Source organism: Moschus berezovskii, chromosome 6 (genome assembly GCF_049115385.1).
Source record: "Moschus berezovskii isolate FMDL1 chromosome 6, NW_MosBer_1.0, whole genome shotgun sequence".
Lineage (NCBI taxonomy): Eukaryota > Metazoa > Chordata > Mammalia > Artiodactyla > Moschidae > Moschus > Moschus berezovskii.
The window spans coordinates 89,667,380-89,688,660 of NC_142465.1; the positions used below are offsets into that span (position 1 = coordinate 89,667,380).

The window sequence follows — 21,281 nt, forward strand, 5'->3', positions numbered from 1 at the left end:
AGTTTGAGTGTTATTTTTCATGTTCTATGTGAATGATTAGGGTGAAAATTATTTTGACTCAAAATCACTTTCAGCCGTTAGTGATTTGGGTACCTTGCTTTGATCAAAACAAGATGACCAAAATGACCAAATGGCAATTTCTTTGAAGATAACAGCATTTGACTTTATATGACAAACTTCTGAATACTTCATATACTAAACAGATATTAAAAGTATAATGAATTAAGAAACATCTCCAAATAAGCAGACTTCACCACCATTTAAATGATCTAGCTCATTTCTCCAATAGAAGCATTACATTTTTCAGAGTAGTGTGTCTTATGGTCATTTTAAATTTTCTTCTCACAAGTATGTGAATTGAAACTAATGCCTTAGTAACACTGAAAGTAATATATTCTGACTGTATACTTCATGATAATTATTTAAATCTAAATGGATTTAAATAAGTATTGAACCAGAGCTCAAATATAGTGAATAATTATAAAAGTAGTATATACTGGCATGGCTTCTATCAAATGTCTAGAAACTCAGGGATAATTAAGTATAAATATATATTTACATATATACACAAATACATTTGGATTTTGGTGACAGAGGTATGCCAGTATGGAAAAACTGATAGCAAATTAAGTTCTCAGGAAAAGTCATGTGTTAATATCTAAGTGTATGTAGGATTCTTTGCCATTGATTTCATTGCCTTTTGTGAAAATCATTGTTCTTATTATGTTACTAAAATATCCTTGAAGACACTTAATCCTAAAAAATCTGATATATATATGTCTAAAGAGAAAGGTTAAGTATTATTCTCAATATTTCCACTAGTTAATACATCCTTTCTGTTTTCTGTATACCTCAAACCATCATATATATTCACGTTTTAATACTTGTTATGTGTTTCAGGGTGTTGATGATGCCTTCTATACATTAGTTCGAGAAATTCGAAAACATAAAGAAAAGATGAGCAAAGATGGTAAAAAGAAGAAAAAGAAGTCAAAGACAAAGTGTATAATTATGTAAATACAATTTGTACTTTTTTCTTAAGGCATACTTAAGTAAAAGTGGTAATTTTTGTATATTACACTAAATTATTAGCATTTGTTTTAGCATTATCTAATTTTCTTTCTGCTCCATCCATACTGTTAGCTTTTATCTTGAATGCTTATTTTAAAATGACAGTGGAAACTTTTTTCCTCTAAGTGCCAGTATTCCCTGCGTTTTGGTTTTTGAACTAGCAATGCCTGTGAAAAAGAAACTGAACACCTGAGATTTCTGTCTTGGGGTTTTTGGTGCATGCAGTTGATTACTTCCTATTTTTCTTATCAATTGTGAACTTTAGTGTGAAACAAATTAATGAGGCTTTCAAATCATCCCTGTTGTATTATCTAGTCACATACATGGATTAATTACTAATTATAACTTCAGTTGAGATTTCATGATTGGTTTTACTGAAACATCGAGGGAACATGAGTTTATGGGCTTCCTGTAGTTTCATCTTGTAGGTATCATTGTCCTATAGTTTCAGTTACCTGTAATGAATGTAAAGTTACACTGTTCACAAAGGTTTTCTTCTTTCCACTGCTATTTGTCAATGGTCACGTTCCCCAAAATACTATATTTTTTCTATAAAAAGGGAAAAAATGGAAAAAAATACAAGGCAATGGAAAATATTAAAAGGCCACTTACTTTCCACATTAGGTGAATTCCTATAATGCTCTGAATAGCTTTTTATGTTAAGGCAGACCCAGTAGGTAATGAGGATTAGAACAAGCATTTTGGGACTATATTTACATGCTTTAAATTTTTGTAATAACTGAAAAAATTTTACCATGTATAAAGAATTCTCATAGGAATTAAATACAGTCTCCCTGTGTCAGATTGTTCTTTCTTAGCATAAATCTTTTTCTTGAACTTCAATCTTCGAAAGTAGTTTTAATTCTACTGGTAGTGATGTAAAAGATTATTTGGGCCAGTTAGCTTGGTAGGTGTTACAGAGACCAGGGTGGCAAAGCCGGGCCTTGTGTGAACCTTTAAGCTACATGGAGAGTTTCACAGTGTGGACTGCATCCCTGTGGTCTTCCATTGTTGTCATGCCTTGGTTGGTCAAAAACAGGGACTTGCAGAGAGAGTGAATAGCTCAGCAAGGTACATTCTCATTATGTCGTAGTCCTACTCAGGAACATCACTTTTTTAAAACAAAAAACCCAAAAAAACAGAACTTTAAAAAAAAATTATTTTAAGTGAGATTTTAGGTGGGGTGGCAAGATTTTAATTTTTTTTTAAATGAAATGAGAAAATTTCAAAATCTTGAGTATTGGCTAGTTCTCTTAACGCTGGCTAAAGTAACATTTCATAAACACTTCAGTACAGTCTGGTCCATTATTAATATCTAATGCTTATACAATAGATAAAGTAATGCTAACAAAATGATTCTTTGAATGCATATAAAATGTTAACTTATTTTAAAATATTTGAACTGAGATAGTGTTGAGGTGACAGTATCACTGGACAAGGAGGAAGGTGACTTAGATTCTAAGTTATGTGTCTTTGATTTTGGAGAAATCACTTACTAGCCATTTCTTCATTTTTAAAGAAGTCATCTCAAAGGCTGTATCTAGCTTTGTAACTATGTGATTTACATTCAATTTACATAAGGATATACCTGTTTGTCAGTCTCAGTGCCATCTGTAACTTTTTACCTGCCTTATCATCTTCAGTGCCAGTCTTAGGCAAAATTGTGCAAGAGGTGAAGTTTATTTTTAAATATCGTTCTCTGCTTCCAGGACTTCTCCCATATTAATGTTGTCTTGCCTGCCTACCTTACCCTTCTCTGTGTCCCGTGACTTGATGTTTTTTCTTTTAATATTTATCATTTCTCTGATCTCAAGATTTATTGCTGCTTTGGACATCTCCATGATGGCCTCCTATCAAATCATATCAAAATGTCCTATATCATAAAATTCCTCAGGCTCAACATAATCTGACAGATACTATAATGGGATTTGACCTAATAGCTAATTTTCAGGTTGTGGCTGTAACAATTTAATTTTGATCCTCTGAACATCATCTTTTTGCTGCCTGGTCCGTCAGTGACAAAGTAGGAGTTTTCATACCTGCTATGAATAGTTAGAACCCTATCCCGTGGAAGGAGAGTTTAATAAAAGTAGTGCTGAGAGCATTCCTTATGTAATTTACTAGGACTAGCCCTGCTAATAGTGATACATTCCATTCTAAAATCTTACCATGAAAGATACTTTCAAATTTAATTCATGTCTTACTCTAGCAGAAGTCATTTATTCAGCAAATATTTGAGTGCCTACTAGATGCCAGGCACTGCCCAAGGCACTGGGGATATTAGTGTACCCAAACACGGGACATAAGGCCTGTCCTTAAGTAGTGTTTATATCCTAGAGGGTCTATATATCAGTGAGGCATCTGGCACATGACCCAGATACAATATAATGCATATTGTAATTCTGCAAAAAAAATGATTTAGTCTCTAAGGTTAGTTTCTTCCAGTTCTAAAATAATTGTTTTGCTCTTATTCCAGTGTAGCTGTTTAGTCAAGCTCTTTTTTAATTAAATCAGTTTACTTCAGTGTTTTAAAGGAGTAAATTTGATCATTTAATTTGGCATAATGATGATTCTATTGAGACAATTATAGTACAAATTAAGTTTTGTGTCATAATGTTAAAATCCCCCTGTGTGTAGTATGGTCTCTTTGTACAAGTAATTATAATAGATGTTAAAAATTAAACATTGAATTCTAAAACAGTTGTTTCTTCTGGGTAAAAATAAACAGATGCCTGAGCTAACTCACAGAAAAGGAAACTTCTATGTAAAAATCAGTATGATTTCTGAGATGCTATATTAAACTACAGGCTTTTGGAACATTAGGTAGGGAGTTAAGACTTGTTTTAGTACCTCCTCTTGTTTCTAAACAAGAGAAAGAAATGGCCATACTTCAGGAATTGCAGTGTATAACTGAGGTGATTCTTAGGACTCTTGAATTTTTGATGTAGCTGGGCAACTTTTTTATGGCAGTGGTAATTATCCTTTATTATGTGAATTTTGAATGGTTTAATAAAATGTTTGTTTTTGTAGAGATTTTAAAAGGGGAGAGATAATCCTAGAAATAACATAAATGTTATCTAATTACAGCCTTAAAGATAAAAATCCTTGTTGAAGTTGGAAAAAAACTGCTAAATTACATAGTTTTAGACATTAACGTTTGTGGAAGAATGTAGCAGAAGTATGTAGTAAAATTTGAGTGAGTATCTCCACTTAGGAATTGTAGGCTCTATTTTAACTGAGTCACACTGCATAGGAATTAGAACCTAACTTTTATAGGTTATCAAAATCTTGGCCACCATTGCACAATTTTGTCCTAAAATATATGGAAACTTTGTGAGGCATGTTAAGTTGCAGTTTGCACAAGTTCATCTCATTTGTATTCCAGTGATTTTTTTTTTTCCTAACCATTTTTTCCTAAACATACACACATTTAGGTTTCTTTGCAGGCAGTAAAAACTACCTGCCCTTTCCATCTGTCAAAAAGTAATAATTTATTATTTTGTATTAATGATTTTAAACAACCCATTAGTAACTTTAAAGCTGAATTTATATTTAATAACTTTGTTGTTGATATTGGGTAGCATGAAATCTGTATTGAGAAATTGAACAGCATATAACTGGTAGCTGTAAATTCCTTCAGAAAATGAAATTTCTTTCTAGAGATATATTCACATCAGTTCCTAAAGATGAGTCATAACTAGTAATACTTGTTTTAATAGTTTTAAGTGCCTGTTTGGGATGATAATAGGCAATTTTAGATGAATTTATGAAAAAAAAGTTATTACCTACAGAAATGTCAATTATAGACGGTCCCCTTCCCTATAGAGTTAAATGGGTTATGTAATGTTTTATTCAAAAGTTTCCAATTCCACTGTCTTGTGTTTTCATGTTGAAAATACTTTTGCAGTTTTCCTTTGAGTGCCAATTTCTTACTAGTACTATTTCTTAATGTAACATGTTTACCTGGAATGTATTTTAACTATTTTTGTATAGTGTAAACTGAAACATGCACATTTTGTACATTGTGCTTTCTTTTTGTGGGACATATGCAGTGTGATCCAGTTGTTTTCCATCGTTCGGTTGCGCTGACCTAGGAATGTTGGTCATATCAAACATTAAATTTAAAAATGACCACTCTTTTAATTAAAATTAACTTTTAAATGTTTATAGGAGTATGTGCTGTGAAGTGATCTGAAATTTGTAATATTTTTGTCATGAACTGTACTGCTCCTAATTATTGTAATGTAATAAAAATAGTTACGGTGACTATCATAGTGTGTACTTTTTTTTTTTGGCTATGCTGCACGACTTGTGGGATCTTAGTTGTCTGACCCCGACTTGGGTCCACAGCAGTGAAAGTGCCAACTCCTAACCACTGGATTGCCAGGGAAATTGGAAGCATTAGCCCCACAAATGATACAGGATAGTTTATAAGCAACAGACACTATAGTATATTAGTAAATCTTTTCTTCAGCTTATAAACTAAATGTGTTCTATTTGTGAAAGATGCTGTGAACATTGTGTAAAAGTTTAAGTGTTTGCTTAAAACCATGTTAGGTTTAGGTCCTATGTCATATTAACTCATTTAGAAGTGGATGCAAACCAAATCTGCCTTTATGATGAATAGAATAACATAAATCATTACTTTTTATTGAAGAAGATAATTGATATACAACAGGTGATTTGTTTTAAGGCCCAAAGGCATCCAATTGCAAAATTAATACTGGAAATAATTAAATAGGCATATAATGCCAGTCACTGGTAGGCTGTTTCAAGTTCTTAACTCTATACATATTATTTCTACTAACTGCATTTAAATCATTATCAGATGCTACTCTTTTGCAGTGAACATTGGATATGTGCTGTTAACGTTTCAAATGGGGTCAAAAATGAGCTCCTTTAAAAGTTAAGGGAAATAAACTTGCAAGAAATTATTCTGCTTAAGTATACATTAAATGGCATTCTCTTTTCAGTAAAATGCAGAAATGGGCTAAGAATAATTGGAAAATTTTTCATTAAAACTTTAAGTACATTATATTTTCATTCAAAATTGGGTGCTCATTAATTTTTAATAAGTAGCTGGCAACATTATATAGCTAAATTAGTATAAAACTGACATTTAACATTAGTTAATTGTTATAGAAAAAGTGAGCATAAAGGTTGCTGATAAAGCAATAGAAGTTGAAACCTGTTTTAGTTCAGTAAGGCAGCTCAGGTATTTTTAACACAATGTATATCTTGACACTTGAAAGTTATTTTTGTCATAGCTGGTACATAAACAGCTGACACTGATCTTCAGTCAAATTATAGTAATAATGATCATTTAGTTTTGTTGGTATCTGAATAATAGCGTTGTTTCATAGCTCTGTATTTCCTAAGGAAGTATAATGCTTCTAGTTCTTTCATTACAAATTTGCCCCGTTCAATAAGTTCTTTGATCTTCTCTGGGTCCTTCACATCTTTGTTTTTAAGGAAAACATTCTTCAGATGCCTTTTGAAATAGTCTGCTCCTTTTGGATAGTCTCGTCCAAGATACAGCAGCTTAAAAGAGAAAGATTATATATTTCTAAACAATGTATGTCATATAACATTTACAAAACTGCAAAGTACTTACTTACATTCTTATAAAGATTCAATACTTCTCCTCTTAAAGAATTGGCCATTTTCACTTATCATGGAAAATATCCACTTTTATATGTAATATACCTAAAGAAAAAGAAAAATTTTTACAAATAACTGCATTGTAGTCTTGAAAATGATTTTACCCACTGGTAAACTGGTACCCTTTTTTTTTTTTTGCCATTCAATAAAAGTTGACTGTGCACTTTTATGTTCCAGGCATTGAGATGCAGCTATGAACGTGTCAGGTAAGATAGCTGCTATCACAGAATTAGCATCTTCTGAGGGACATAAAAGATCATTATCAATTGTGGTAAGTTCTATGAAGGAAACAGAACAATTAGAGAAAGCAGATCATCATAGATAGATAAGGAGGTGGACCTCCTTTTATAGAGTGGAATGAATTAGAACTAGATTTGGAATCCCAGTTGCATAGTGTTGTACAGGTTACTTAATCTTTCTGAGCCTCTTATCAGAGGGAGAACTATCTACCCTGCTCTAAAGGCAAGGCTCGAACTGTTTGCAGGACACTGGGAAGAGGCCTGATTAAATGAGGCCTCTTAGAGTGCCCTCCTAAGAAAGGCTAAAGAGTAGGACAAACAGGTGTGAGAGTCAAGCAGGTTCACAGCTAATGGCAAATGGGCAATAAGATCAGTGATGAAGAGACCAAGCAAACAACCCATAAAGGGGGGTACATGAGGAGCAGGCAACATCCAGTGGGATAGATAAGCTTAATCTTTATGTGTACTTTGTGTTGCTAGTGAGGGGCAGCTCCTTAAAGGCACCATCACAGCCTAAACATAGAAAATAATTCCCAATACTTGTGATGGTTGTGGGGGTTAACTCCTAAAATTCCTACATTATAAACATTTAGTTTGTGATAGTCCCCAAATGAATGTCAATGCCATTCATAACCTTAAAATTTCATAATGCCCATTTGCCCATTAATCTAAAATAACACTTTTTTATATCCCTAACAAATTTTTATTTTAAAATAATTTCATTCAATCTTTCAGAAAAGCTGCAACTCAGTACTAATAACTTCTTTTTTCCCTGAACTATTTGAGGATAAGTTGCTAACATGATACCAAGTCAGCCTGAATACTTTGCAGTGCCATCCAAAAGAAATACAGTGCAAGCCACCCATGTAATTTTACTTTTGATAGTTCTTATTAAAAAAACAGCTGAAATTATTTTAATAATGTATCATTTTTATCCAAAATATTTCAAGCAGTGTTATGCCAGACATGTTTATAAGTACCAGTGGCTTAGTTGCTACCATACTGGACAACAGTTTGAGGTACTTTCTATGAACAAGGACGTTTTCTTACAGCATAAAACAATCATCAGAATCAGGAAATTAACAAGCACTGCTATATTACTACCATTGAATCCACAACCCTGAGTTTTGCCCTTTATAGCAAAAGAATCCAATCTACACTGATTACACATTGCATTTAATTTCCATGTCTCTAGCCTTCAATCTAAAAAAATTCCTTTGAATTTATTTTCATAAACGACATCTGTGAGGATCACAGGCCATTAATTTTGTAGAAATATGTCTTGTTTTGATGTTAATTTATGGCTAGATTCAGCTTACATAGTTTGGGCAGAAACATTAGACATGCTTTATTTCATTGCATTCTATTATGTGGACACAATTCCAGTCTGTTCCATTATGGCTGAGGTTTTGATCACTTGGTTAAGGTGGTGTTTGTCAGGACTCTCTCTAGTTACTTTTTTTCCTTTGAAGTTAGCATTTTGTGGGAGGTACTGTGAGACATAAGTATATGTCATCCAGAAAAACCTTTCCTCTTACAAAAACATTAAAAGTAACAGCTTATGGGGCGGGGGAAGAGGTTTGAGGTATACCACTCAAATCCTCTGCAGTTTTAAACAGAGCACCAATTTAAAAAAATTGGTATCTGGAGAACTGATCTGAGCCACTCAGATTGCTCTCGGCATTGCTGGAGGATACCACAGAGACGGATGAAATCTCTGAATAGGAGTGGAGGGTTGGAGACCGGGAAGGGATCACAGGAGACAGGAGGAAATCCCTGGGGATGATGGTTTTATCATCATCATTGTGGTGAAGGTGTAGGCATGAGTCAAATTTATTAAATTGCATTTATACTTATGTGTAGCATTTGTATGTCAATTATAAGTTAGTAAAACTGTTTAAAAGTAATGTAGACATCCTGGCAGAATGCTAAGAGTAGGGCTGGGAGATACTGAAGTGCAAGTGGAAATAGACATCTAAACCATAAGGCTGGTCAGTAGGGGATTCAACCTGTAGCCTTCCTGGGGAGGAAGCCCTAGAGGTAAACACTTTTTTTTTCTTTTACAAATATACTTGAAGGGCTTCTGCTGCCAGTGTAGCAACTAACTGAAGACCTTTTCTTGCTAAGTTTATAGATCTGCTTCTGTGGCTTTTCTTAGGGAAAAAAAAATATAGGAGCCAACACTGTTTACATGTTAATAATTGTCAGGATCCCCTATTTACTAGTGATTTATGAGTTCACAGTGACAAGCATACAATGTATCAGCACATCTGAGTTCATTAATATTAACTTTCTTGTTTTCCTCCAAAGTGCTATTTTTCTGCTTTTGTCTGTTATCACTTGAGCTTTCCTGCATAAGTGGTAGTCCTTTTCCAAAAAAACAAACGTTTCAGAAGATCTGCTTAGAGGTTGCAGCTTAAGAGATTTTGGGGCTTCACTGAAGGTGATCTAATTGGGCCCTTTATTGGGGAACCTCTGTTGTTATCTTAGTCTGTTCCTCCTGGGCTGGTCAGATTCCCCAGATAAGAGTCTTCCAATCTTCTGAGGATTTACTAAATTAAGAAGTGGAAAATGACTCAGGGCCTTGCATTCAGCATCATGTACACTCAACTGCACCTAACCTGCTCCCAGTGTGATTTTCATGTACTTTGTATGCTTGAGGACACCCCCAAACCATAGATTATTGATTCTGTCCAGAAATAAACCTCTAGTCTTCTGAGAGTGAGGTGGGCACTTAGAGGTGTTTCTCAAATAGCTTTCACTTCATCCTCTGATTTACTTCATTCTTCATTCCCAACTCCAATGGCCCTGTTCCAGGGCCTTTTTGAGAATTATACAGTATAAATTGGGCTTTTCAAGTGTGCTAGGTGACAGTCATCTGTCTTGCAGCTTCCAAAGTTTTACTGTTGTCATCTCCTCCTGTATTAGTCTAATTTATTTTTAAAATGGTTTACTGAAGATTCATTGCTTTCAGGAGTGAAATTAGATGGGTTTATTTAACCGGGTATCAGCTCAGCTCAGCTCAGCTCAGTCGCTCAGTCGTGTCCGACTCTCTGCGACCCCATGAATCACAGCACGCCAGGCCTCCCTGTCCATCACCAACTCCCGGAGTACACTCAAACTCATGTCCACAGTCGGTGATGCCATCCAGCCATCTCATTCTCCTTCGTCCCCTTCTCCTCCCGCCCCCAACCTTTCCCAGCATCAGAGTCTTTTCCAGTGAGTCAACTCGTCGCATGAGGTGGCCAAAGTATTGCAGTTTCAGCTTTAGCATCAGTCCCTCCAATGAACATCCAGGATTGATCTCCTTTAGAATGGACTGGTTGGATCTCCTTGCAGTATAAGGGACTCTCAAGAGTCTTTTCCAACACCACAGTTCAAAAGCATCGATTCTTCGGCGATCAGCTTTCTTCACAGTCCAACTCTCACATCCATACATGACCACGGGAAAAACCATTGCCTTGACTAGACGGACCTTGGTTGGCAAAGTAATGTCTCTGCTTTTTAATATACTATCAAGGTTGGTCATAACTTTCCTTCCAAGGAGCAAGCGTCTTTTAATTTCATGGCTGCAATCAGCATCTGCAGTGATTTTGGAGCCCAAAAAAATAAAGTCTGACACTGTTTCCACTGTTTTTCCATCTATTTCCCATGAACTGATGGGACCAGATGCCATGATCTTTGTTTTCTGAATGTTGAGCTTCAAGCCAACCTTTTCACTCTCCTCTTTCACTTTCATCAAGAGGCTTTTGAGTTCCTCTTCACTTTCTGCCATAAGGGTAGTGTCATCTGCATATCTGAGGTTATTGATATTTCTCCCGGCAATCTTGATTCCAGCTTGTGCTTCTTCCAGCCCAGCGTTCCTCATGATGTACTCTGCATATAAGTTAAATAAGCAAGGTGACAATATACAACCTTGACGTACACCTTTTCCTATTTGGAACCAGTCTGTTGTTCCATGTCCAGTTCTAACTGTTGCTTCCTGACCTGCATACAGGTTTCTCAAGAGGCAGGTCAGGTGGTCTGGGATTCCCATCTCTTTCAGAATGTTCCACAGTTTACTGTGATTAACCGGGTACAGCAACACCTAATTCCATTTTTAAAACTTTTTTTTCTGAGAGCCATTTTTTGTGTGTTTTAATCTTACTGAAAATGACACTTACGGAAGAACCTTGTGCTTTTAAAATAATTGTAAATCTATATTAGATGTAATTTCAAATCAGAAATTACAGCCTGTTTAATTCCTGGCAAAGAGCATAGCTCTATTTAATTCACAATTTGTAAAAGCTTTTAGAAATGTGGCTTAAATCATCTTTAGCTGTTTTTTAAAACAAATTATGCATAAAAAAGGACCTGCCCAGTAGAAAAGTAGCTGCTGTGACCAAGATAAATTTGTCCCATTCCTTGATATGAGTTTTTTATGAGTTAAGGAAATGTTTTATTACTGTATACTGACCTTCAGGCATTTAAGTTTACTTTAGCCTTTAGGAGAAACAGGTTTCCTTGGGTGAACTGGTGAACAATTTAAATGTAGCAGGGACCTGGGGCTGCTCCTTAACCCTGCATAAAGTCATGGAAGTTACTGTTTTTATAAAGAGCCAAATGAGAGTTAGGGACCGTGAAAAGTTCCCTACCTGGATGGGAGTGGACATTCAATCCACATTGATAGCTCTTTCCCAATGACTTGTGGGCCAAGACTTAACCAACTCCAGTACTGGGTTAAGTGAGAAGGCAATGGTAACCAACTCCAGTATTCTCGTCTGGGAAATCCCAGGGACAAAGGAGCCTGGGGGGGCTACAGTCCATGGGGTTGCGAAAGAGTAAGACATGACTTAGTGACTAAACAACAACATCATGGTGCCCAAAGCTATTACTGATCACTCTTCCCCATGAAGTTCAGATTTGACAAACAGATGGAGCACATTTCCCCAAAGTAGTTAAGCCTAAAAGGCTTCACACTAAAATTTACCAACACACTTGCCAGCACCAAAGGATATGTAATCCGAAGAGGCAGGTAGCAAGAGATTTTGCCCCCAAAGCTGGTATTCTGCTTGCTTGAGGCCTACCTAGAAGCCAGATTATAAAAGTGAGTTGAAAGAATATGGTTATGTATGTTCAGAGAGGCTAGGAGGCACCTGTCTGGAGGTAAAAGTGAAAAGAGGAAATGGGCCTTCTTATTCTTGCAGGTTTTAAGACTAATAGAGGAGAACTAAACAAGCCCACTGGTATAATCTCATAGCAGAGCAGTCCCCTAGAACACAGTCCAGCATGTTCTAACACATCCATAGCAAATCCTCCTCCCTGGGCGGAATTTGGTGGAAGGAGAAGTTGAGCAAGTCTCTCCCCTGAAATCCCATGATACCAAAATTATCTGTGATTACCATTCACACTTCCTTACTCCCATCAGAGCTGACTGAAGTTCTGTAACCATAAACATTAGTAGTTTCATTGAAAAACTTAAAAGCTAAGTTCCATACCAGCTTGGGAACTCTATATCAAGTCGACATTAAGACGTTTTTAATCTTGCTACCAGTGATGTGAAGGTGAAATGTCATAGCTATGACACAATCTGGATTTCTGTGGGGGGAATAACACTTTAACTTACAAAGACTAGCTCAGTCAGAAATACTTATTAATACCTTTAGTCAATGAAATTGCAAGAGAGAGCGCATTTTAAAATTACAATCAGAGGTGAGAAATGGTGGCAAGAATTTTAAAGCATTTCATGTCTTGTCAGGCTAAAATGGGGTTTAATCCTAAACGGGGTTTAGATCTAAATTCATACGAAATTCAGATACGCTTTGGAAAGTTAATTTCTCAGTCTCTTAATTTCTTCTGGTTTTCCTGTTGGTCTAAGCTGCCAGAGTTTCTTAATGTTGGTAGACCGACATTCGAAGGGTTGTGCTACCGGTTAGAACACTGTGACCTTGACTCTGGGCACAGAATTGAGCGAGTCTTGCTGGGTCTCTGAGACCTCCACCAGTAAGAAATACGTTACCCAGGAACTGCTTCAAATTATTTCCACTTCTTGTTTAGAGCTCCTCTTGAAAAAACAAAACCAAAAAACAGCATATACCTTGATGGCTCAGGAAATAAACAACCAGGTGCAGGGAGAAAACTCTGAAAGTCATTTTAAAATAAACAGCCCTCTAGGAGCCAATTTATTTACCTCTTTTTCTAAACTGCCAATCGAGCCCGGCCCCGCGCTGGTCTAAGCGGTGGCAGCCCAGGAAGCCGACCCGGTGTCAGACACTTGACCCAGTCGCATAGCCGGCGGCCCCCTTCCTTCTCGAAATCCGCAAAGAAAGATTCGCCCGGGCAAATCTAGGGAAACAGGGAGAGGGGCTGTCAACGTCTGAAGACACACACAAGCCCTTTTCCTACACGTGCTGGTCCTCGCCCAGAGCATACCGCCTCCAGACTTAAGCATCCGGAAAGCAAAATAAGACGCCCCGGCGCGGCACTCACGCGCTTTCCGGCACGCCGCAGCCGTAAACGCAAACGCAAACGCAGCTCCAACGCCGGAGGCTGTCGACCAAGGCGCGCGGCAGGCTGTGGTGGGGCGGAACAACCTGTCAGGGAAGTGGCTAGGGCGCCGTCCGGAAGAACCCCAGTGCGACTGCGCGAACGCAGACGCGGGGCTCTCCGCAGCGGCCCTGGGGCGCCAGTGGGCGGGGCTTGTCGTCCTGACAACGCGGGAGCGTTTGTCCATACAACCCAGAGATCACACTTGGCCGACCACCGAGGTCGTGTATGCCTCAGCATGGTGAGCAGGGAACGTAGGGGAGCAGGGTCAAGAGGTGATCACTGATGCTCCTGCACCGTGTTAAATGATGTGGCAAGAGCCTGTCATATTTTATTAGAGGAGAGCGAGTCGGTTTAGAAAGGACCACGTATCTTTAGAGGGGAGGGACCTCTCCTGAAGTATGGTCTTCCATTCGAGGTCTGACGGACCGGAGAGAGAGTCCAGACCGGTTTCTGCAAACGGGGAATGGCCAGTTTGTGGTGTTTTAATCAGATCAGATGGTGTTTTAATTTCCAGCTGCTGCTAAATTCAAATATTCGTCTCAATTTAGTTACTCCTAGTAGTGATAGATATTCCTGTGAAATTGCTTTTTTTTTTAAATTGCAGCTTGGTGGCAATGCATAGGTATTTTTTTTTTTTTTTTTGCCGCCTCAGCAATTAATTGAACGCTGCTGCAGTTTACTCTGCTTCGGAAAGTTATTTTATGTGGTCTTTTGTGGAAATTTGAATTGTTTTGTGATTCAGAGTATGCAACCTGCCTGGTGTTTAAGTATGATAAAGCTTCTTGTTTTGTCTTTCTGCACTCTTCAGCTGTCATGTCTTCTTCAGGAACACAGACCGACATGTAGCTATAGCATGTTCTCATTTCCCATTTTCTTAAACATGATTTCCATCTTCTTCAGTGATTAAAACTAGATGGAAGTGGAAAGCGTAATTAGTTAATTATTTAATTCATTAATTAAGAGAAAATATGGAGAATATTCTTTGTGCTCGGCACTAGACTGAAACGAAGTACACAAAGGTGATAATGTCAATCTCTCCCTGGTATGGAAGACAGCAAATTAATTACAATACAGTTTTATAACTGTAATCATTGAAGTGACTATGATGGAGTAACACAAAGATGAGAATGTTAAAATTAGGGCGGGAGAGGAAAGGGGGACGGGAAGAGCAGAGCAATGCTTTTCAAGCTGTGTTTTAAAGTATGATTATGAATTTACCAGAAGTAATGAGAAGAAATAGGGTGTGGAGAGCATTTATTTCAGGGAGAACAGAAAGTAAATGGATTTTAAACTGACTTAAAGTTGCTGATAACATAAGGGAACAATAGGCACCTATTTATTATTTTCCAACCAGTACACAAGTTTCTTGTTTTAGGTCCCTTTGGCAGTCTTTCTCAAAATGTGGTTTCTGAAAAACTGGAATAAGCCTGGAATGGATTTGCCAGGTGGCTCTAGTGGTAAAGAACTTGCCTGCCAATGCAGGAGACATAAGAACCACAGGTTCCATTCCTGGGTGGGGAAGATCCCCTGGAGGAGGGCATGACAACCCACTCCAGTATTCCTGCTTGGAGAATCCCATGGACAGAGAGATCTGGTGGGTTACAGCCCACAGGGTTGCAAGAGCTGGACACTACTGAAGCAGCATGCACGCAAGCCTTGAATACCAGTTCAAATGCAGATTCCAGGAACAGACTGGACTCCAGATCTAGGGATTAGTTTCCTAGGACTGCCAGGTAACAACATACCACAAACTAACTGGCTTCACCAATAGGGATTTATTGTTTCGTAGTTTCAGAGTCTGGAAGTCTCAGATTAAGGTGTTGTCAAGGCTGTTCTCACCCTGCAGGTGCTAGCTTCTGCTACTTTTTGTCTTGTGGCAGCACTATCCCATTCTTTGGTGTTCTCTGAGTGTGTGTGTTTATGTCTGTGTCCACATTTCCCTCTTTTTACAAGGTTTCCAGTCATATTGAATCAGAGGTCCACCCTATTCCAGTATGACCTCATCTTAATTTAATTACATCAGCAAAGGCCGTCTTTCCAAACAAGGAAACACTTGGAGACACTGGGAGATAGGACTTTAATGTATGAATTTTGAGGGGACACAATTCAACCCATACCATGAACTGAATTACAGTGGGGAGAGAGGAGTGTGTGCACTTTTAGCCCAGGGATATACATTTGTAACAGGCATTCCAGGTGATGCTTATGCTGTCTGAGAACTACTACTCTACTACCTGATGCTCTTATGATTTGCAGGAAGAATGAGCATATGTGGCTTCCCTGATAGCTTAGTTGGTAAAAAATGTGCCTGTAATGCAGGAGACCCTGGTTTGATTCCTGGGTTGGGAAAATCTGCTGGAGAAGGCATAGGCTACCCACTCAAGTATTCTTGGGCTTTCCTTGTGGCTCAGCTGGTAAAGAGTCTGCCAGACCTGGGTTCGATCCCTGGGTTGGAAAGATCCCCTGGAGAAGGGAAAGGTTACCCTGTTACCCTCTCCAGTATCCTGGTCTGGAAAATTCTATGGACTGTATAATCCATGGGGTTGCAAAGAGTCGGACACGACTGAGCGACTTTCAATTTCACTTGAGTTTATATGTACGTATCCCAAACCTGCCTCACATTAAAAGCACTGAGAGATAACAGTTTGCCCACCTTTAAAATGTGGCTGCTTGGGAACAGGGCCATTGCTGTTTACATATTCTGCTGTATATAATTTATTTCAAGATGGAAGTATGTTAACTATTAATGATAGCAAGTATGGTAAAAATAAAACACCTTTGTAAAACTTGTGAGAGTCGAGTCAACATCATTCTTATTTATGTCATCTCTAGTATCTCAGAGAACTTTGTGTGTAAATCATTAATAAATACCTGTTGAATGAATTAGTGATATATATGCACTTTACAAGAACATATAATCTACTGCTTGGTGTCAGTTTTAACATTTATATTTTATATAGTGATAACCTTATGACTTAAACCAATAACTTCTCTTGTTCAGTTCAGTTCAGTCTCTCAGTCGTGTCCGACTCTCTGCGACCCCATGAATCACAGCACGCCAGGCCTCCCTGTCCATCACCAACTCCCGGAGCTCACCCAAACTCATGTCCATAGAGTCAGTGATGCCATCCAGCCATCTCATTCTCTGTCGTCCCCTTCTCCTCCCGCCCCCAACCTTTCCCAGCATCAGAGTCTTTTCCAGTGAGTCAGCTCATCGCGTGAGGTAGCCAAAGTATTGCAGTTTCAGCTTTAGCATCAGTCCCTCCAATGAACACCCAGGATTGATCTCCTCTAGAATGGACTGGTTGGATCTCCTTGCAGTACAAGGGACTCTCAAGAGTCTTCTCCAACACCATAGTTCAAAAGCATCGGCAATCAGCTTCACAGTCCAACTCTCACATCCATACATGACCATGGGAAAAACCATTGCCTTGACTAGACGGACCTTGGTTGGCAAAGTAATGTCTCTGCTTTTTAATATACTATCAAGGTTGGTCATAACTTTCCTTCCAAGGAGTAAGCGTCTTTTAATTTCCTGGCTGCAATCAGCATCTGCAGTGATTTTGGAGCCCAAAAAAATGAAGTCTGACACTGTTTCCACTGTTTTTCCATCTATTTCTCATGAAGTGATGGGACCAGATGCCATGATCTTTGTTTTCTGAATGTTGAGCTTCAAGCCAACCTTTTCAGTCTCCTCTTTCACTTTCAAATGTGGAAAGTGTATCATCTTACAGTCACACAATCCCCTACAAATTCCTTACCAGAAATCTAATGAACACAAGGGCCAAATCAGGAAATTACAGGTAGTGTTACTAAAATATACTTGCAAATATTTATTGAAATGCTGTACTTTCTAAGATCTAAAAGAACATACCTCTGCTTTAGGACACATTGCTGAATAGAATCACTTTGCCATAGCTTTGCCTGCTTTAAATTATTGATTCTGTTTCTATAAAATCAGCAATCTAACTTGATAGACTATTTCTCTGTGATGTGAAATCATTCCCACACTTTTAGGCTTGACATTAATATTGATACATAGTCAATGATTTCTTGTTCTTTAGAACCCTTTAAATCAGTGCCTTCTTGACTGGTACTCTGTTTCATAATCAGATATTTCATTAAACACGGACCATTGATTGTCATAAGAAAGTGTAAAATTTACTTACCAAAGATGTTTCAGTGGGTGAACTATCATAGTGTTTTCTAGACTTGTAGTTCTGTCTGAATTCTTTTCAAAAAAAACCTTTAAGATAATTTTAGATTTAAAGAGAATCTGCAAAGAGGGTACAGAAAGTTCCCTTGTCTTTTTTACCTAGCTTCTCTTAATTTTAACATGTTAGGTAATCATGATATTTTTGTTTAAAATGTATGAATTATTTTTTAAATTTATCAATTCTTTTGTTTTTCCAACTTTTAGGCTCCCAAAGCAAAAAAGGTAGGTAGAAATTATTTCTCAAAATAGTTTTAAAGAGCTGACATTGTTACTAGTTTGGAGTATAAATCTGGGAAACATTTTATTTACATTTTAGTGTGGAAAAGAAAACCACCTTATTACAAATTTTTTATTTTTCAAAATGATACTCAATGAGGATTTTTGATCTGTATTTTGTGTTCAGCTGCCTTTTTATATTTAAAAGATTAAAAATTATGTTAATTAGCTTAAAGCTTAATTTGATTTTTGTTTAAATGCCAAAACTGTACTAAATTATTTAGAATGTCATATATTTGCACAGTTTCCTATATGTACGTAAATAATCATGTTCATGTATATTTAGATACCCACAATGCTTCCTAAATGAATTTTGCTCTTAAGTCATTTGGCTTTGCTGTTTACCCCTTTTTGTAGTTTTTAATCTAAGAAAATTGAAGTCTGAATTTAAAAATGATCACATTTTAAGCTTTATCTTTGTGCAGTCTGGGTGTATATGAGAAATCACAGTCGGCATCATTTGTCTCAGTGGATATCGAGCTTTAGCAGTCATTATTTCTGGGCTTGGTGAGGGAGTTTATGAGATCTGCTCTAGACAGTGTGGCCCGCCAGAGGACCATTCTGTACTGTTTCCTGGTTACTAGTCCGATTATACTGTGTGTGCTGATATACTCTCTTCTTTTTGTTATAGATTGTCTCAACAATAGGTCAAGTAATAAAAAGATTAAATAATTTTAAAAATTAAAAAAAAATAAAGAGCTGACATTGTAAAAATTGAATTTTTAAAACATTTTCTGGTAGTTGTATTATAGTTTATAGAGTTTACTAAGCTTAGTTTTTAGACATTCAGTTCAGTTCAGTTCAGTTCAGTCGCTCAGTCGTGTCCGACTCTTTGCGACCCCATGAATCACAGCACGCCAGGCCTCCCTGTCCATCACCAACTCCCGGAGTTCACTCAAACTCATGTCCATCAAGTCGGTGATGCCATCCAGCCATCTCATTCTCTGTCGTCCCCGTCTCCTCCTGCCCCCAGTCCCTCCCAGCATCAGACTCTTTTCCAGTGAGTCAACTCGTTGCATGAGGTGGCCAAAGTATTTGAGTTTCAGCTTTAGCATCAGTCCTTCCAATGAACACCCAGGATTGATTTCCTTTAGAATGGACTGGTTGGATCTCCTTGCAGCCCAAGGGACTCTCAAGAGTCTTCTCCAGCACCACAGTTCAAAAGCATCAATTCTTCGGCGATCAGCTTTCTTGCTATTTAAATCATTGAATAATCCTTTACAATAACAGGACATATTTCAAATTTGATGTAAAAACATGGTTCTAATTTCACTTTTTAAAGATAGCCTTTAATTTTTACTTGTGTCTAGATTTGAAGTATTTTATTATTTGTGCTCTAGAAAATTTTGGATTACGAAGCTTTTTCTTCATTTCAGATAAACCCATAAAAATTTAGTTCCAAAACCTTCTGTGACTTAAAAGTGGACCCTAAGATAATATGTTTCTAAATGGGTTGCATGGTAACATGTACTGAATTTTTCTGTGCTTTGTAAAAATTTCAGTTCCTTAAAGGATGTCTCAAGTAACTTTTTCTCTCTTCACTGAGTAGATTTATACTTTAAAGCAGGGATTATAGTCTCTCACTGGCAGACATAGACATAGTTCATTTAACCTAAAGTTCTTTTTTTAATCAGTTGCCAAAGTATTATCATGCAAAAGTGTGATTTCTATTCTTAAAAAATTGGCAACCTGATAACACTGGCTTTACAGTCCCATAAGGGAACAGTTGGCTAGAAAAGTGGCAGCTACACCTTTTTGGAAATGCTTCCCCTTTTGTTGTAGTCCAGACTATGACCAAATCTCTTTCATTATTTACCTCTCTAGTCCCAACGGGATTTTGATTTGGAATGCCAGATTTAAGTCATATCTGAAGAGTCACCAGTCTGTTAATTTCCTATCATTTTCTCTTGTGAAATCAATTGTACTATGTTCTGATAGCACATGAATTCGTACATACCTCAATTATAATGCCTTTCATTTTATTGTAATAATTTTTCACTGTGAGCTGCTCAAGGTCAAGAACATGTTTTATTTATTTTTGGATCCATAGTGTTTAGTCTGGCACATAGTAGAAATTCACTGAATATTTGCTGAATAAATATATAATACCCCATTTACCCTACCATTACTTAAAAACACTTCAGCCCATGATTATTTAAGAAGAAATGCTTATATAAATATGTCTTTGGTATTTATACAGTTAAACATTTTTTCAAAAAATACTGTTGAGTGCCATCAGCGTTTGCTTTTCTCAGTCACTTGAACCCACTACCAACCTGATACTGGGTTAGGGACTGTGGATGTAACTGAGCAACATTTATAAAGCACATTTTTATGGGGAGTATTCTGGAGGACTACAATCATTTATATGTGGCTCTACAGTTGTTTATTAGTTTGTGTGGACATTTCATTTTTGGCTTTAGATAGTGAAATCTTAGAGGCATTGTGTTAAATCTGAAAAGTTTTCACTTAATGATAATCGCATTTTATTAATTCTAGGATACTCATCTTTTTATATTTTACATTTTAACATGACTGAAATTGAGATATATCTTATGGTTGTTAATAGCTTCCAGTCATAGTAGTCCTGAATTGATATCTTTTTCCTCCAGAGATGTTTGCTTCTGTCAGTCACATGGGCTTACTACCAGCCCAGTACTACTTTAAATTTTCTTCCTGAGGGTTTTTGGACCACACTAATGGTATGAGTCAGACTCACGAACTGGCTTGTGGTTTAAATTTTGAGGGAATTTTTTTTTCATTCTTTCTATTCATTTTCAGGGTTGACAGATCCAAGTTTCCTTGCTATGTCTTTCTGTATCGTGGGTTCATTTGTGTTTACCTAATATCCAGCTGTATACAGGCGTCTTCTTTTACATTTCTATCTTGGGAATGTAATCTATTTCCTTTTTTGGTATAATAATTTATACCAGTTTCTAATAATTTATAAATTATAATAATTTAAAGGTACATCTTCATTCGATGGCATCATAGATTCTATGGAATAAATATATCTTAGGGACCTTTTTTTGTTTCAGCACGTTGAGATTGCATCACTTCTTTTCACAGCTGTACCACATTTCATGAAAGTATGTCTATGATTTTTATATTGTTCCTATATTTTGCTACCACATACAAGGTAGAAATGAAGACTCTTGTACTTAAGACCTTGCAAACATATGAAGAAATAGTTGCTTCACTGATTTTGCAAAGTTCTAGGCAGTTAAGAGTACAGCAGCAAGACAAGGGTCCCTGTCCTCTTGAAACGTACATTCTTTTTTCCCAAGCTT

General features: G+C 37.1%; 3 protein-coding genes across 6 annotated transcripts in view; 2 read left to right on the top strand and 1 right to left on the bottom strand.

Moving 5' to 3' along the window:
• KRAS (KRas proto-oncogene, GTPase) overlaps positions 1–3,221 on the top strand; it is a 39,799-nt gene extending 36,578 nt beyond the window's left edge. For all 3 annotated transcript variants that reach the window (XM_055396569.2, XM_055396567.2, XM_055396568.2), the window contains one exon: positions 901–3,221. Coding sequence is in view for 1 of the 3 variants with exons in the window: in XM_055396568.2 (XP_055252543.1) it covers positions 901–1,017 (117 nt within the window). In the remaining 2 variants the exon portion in view is untranslated. The remainder of the gene's footprint in view (positions 1–900) is intronic.
• Positions 3,222–6,370: 3,149 nt separating this feature from the next.
• Positions 6,371–13,576, bottom strand: ETFRF1 (electron transfer flavoprotein regulatory factor 1). Of its 2 annotated transcripts, none has more exons than XM_088837274.1 (4): positions 13,440–13,576; positions 13,141–13,295; positions 6,690–6,777; positions 6,371–6,612 (listed from the first exon to the last, which is right to left on the bottom strand). In XM_088837274.1, the coding sequence occupies exons 3-4, from the start codon at positions 6,732–6,734 to the stop codon at positions 6,391–6,393; spliced, it is 267 nt and encodes an 88-aa protein (XP_088693400.1). In that variant the 5' UTR covers positions 6,735–6,777; positions 13,141–13,295; positions 13,440–13,576; the 3' UTR covers positions 6,371–6,390. The 2 variants fall into 2 exon arrangements, with proteins under 2 accessions (XP_088693400.1, XP_088693401.1); XM_088837275.1 differs by having other exon boundaries at positions 13,383–13,524.
• Positions 13,577–13,585: 9 nt separating this feature from the next.
• Positions 13,586–21,281, top strand: part of DNAI7 (dynein axonemal intermediate chain 7) — an 88,913-nt gene continuing 81,217 nt past the window's right edge. Inside the window, exons 1-2 of the mRNA XM_055396564.2 lie at positions 13,586–13,737; positions 17,920–17,937. Coding sequence (XP_055252539.2) covers positions 13,735–13,737; positions 17,920–17,937 — 21 coding nt within the window. The 5' untranslated portion in view covers positions 13,586–13,734. The remainder of the gene's footprint in view (positions 13,738–17,919; positions 17,938–21,281) is intronic.

Bases quoted from the DNA above. Each gene is read 5' to 3' on its own strand.
- ETFRF1 (XM_088837274.1), bottom strand. From the start codon at position 6,734: ATGGCCAATTCTTTAAGAGGAGAAGTATTGAATCTTTATAAGAAT. The intron at 6,613-6,689 runs GTAAGTAAGTAC...TTCTCTTTTAAG, and splicing joins TATTGAATCTTTATAAGAAT to CTGCTGTATCTTGGACGAGA.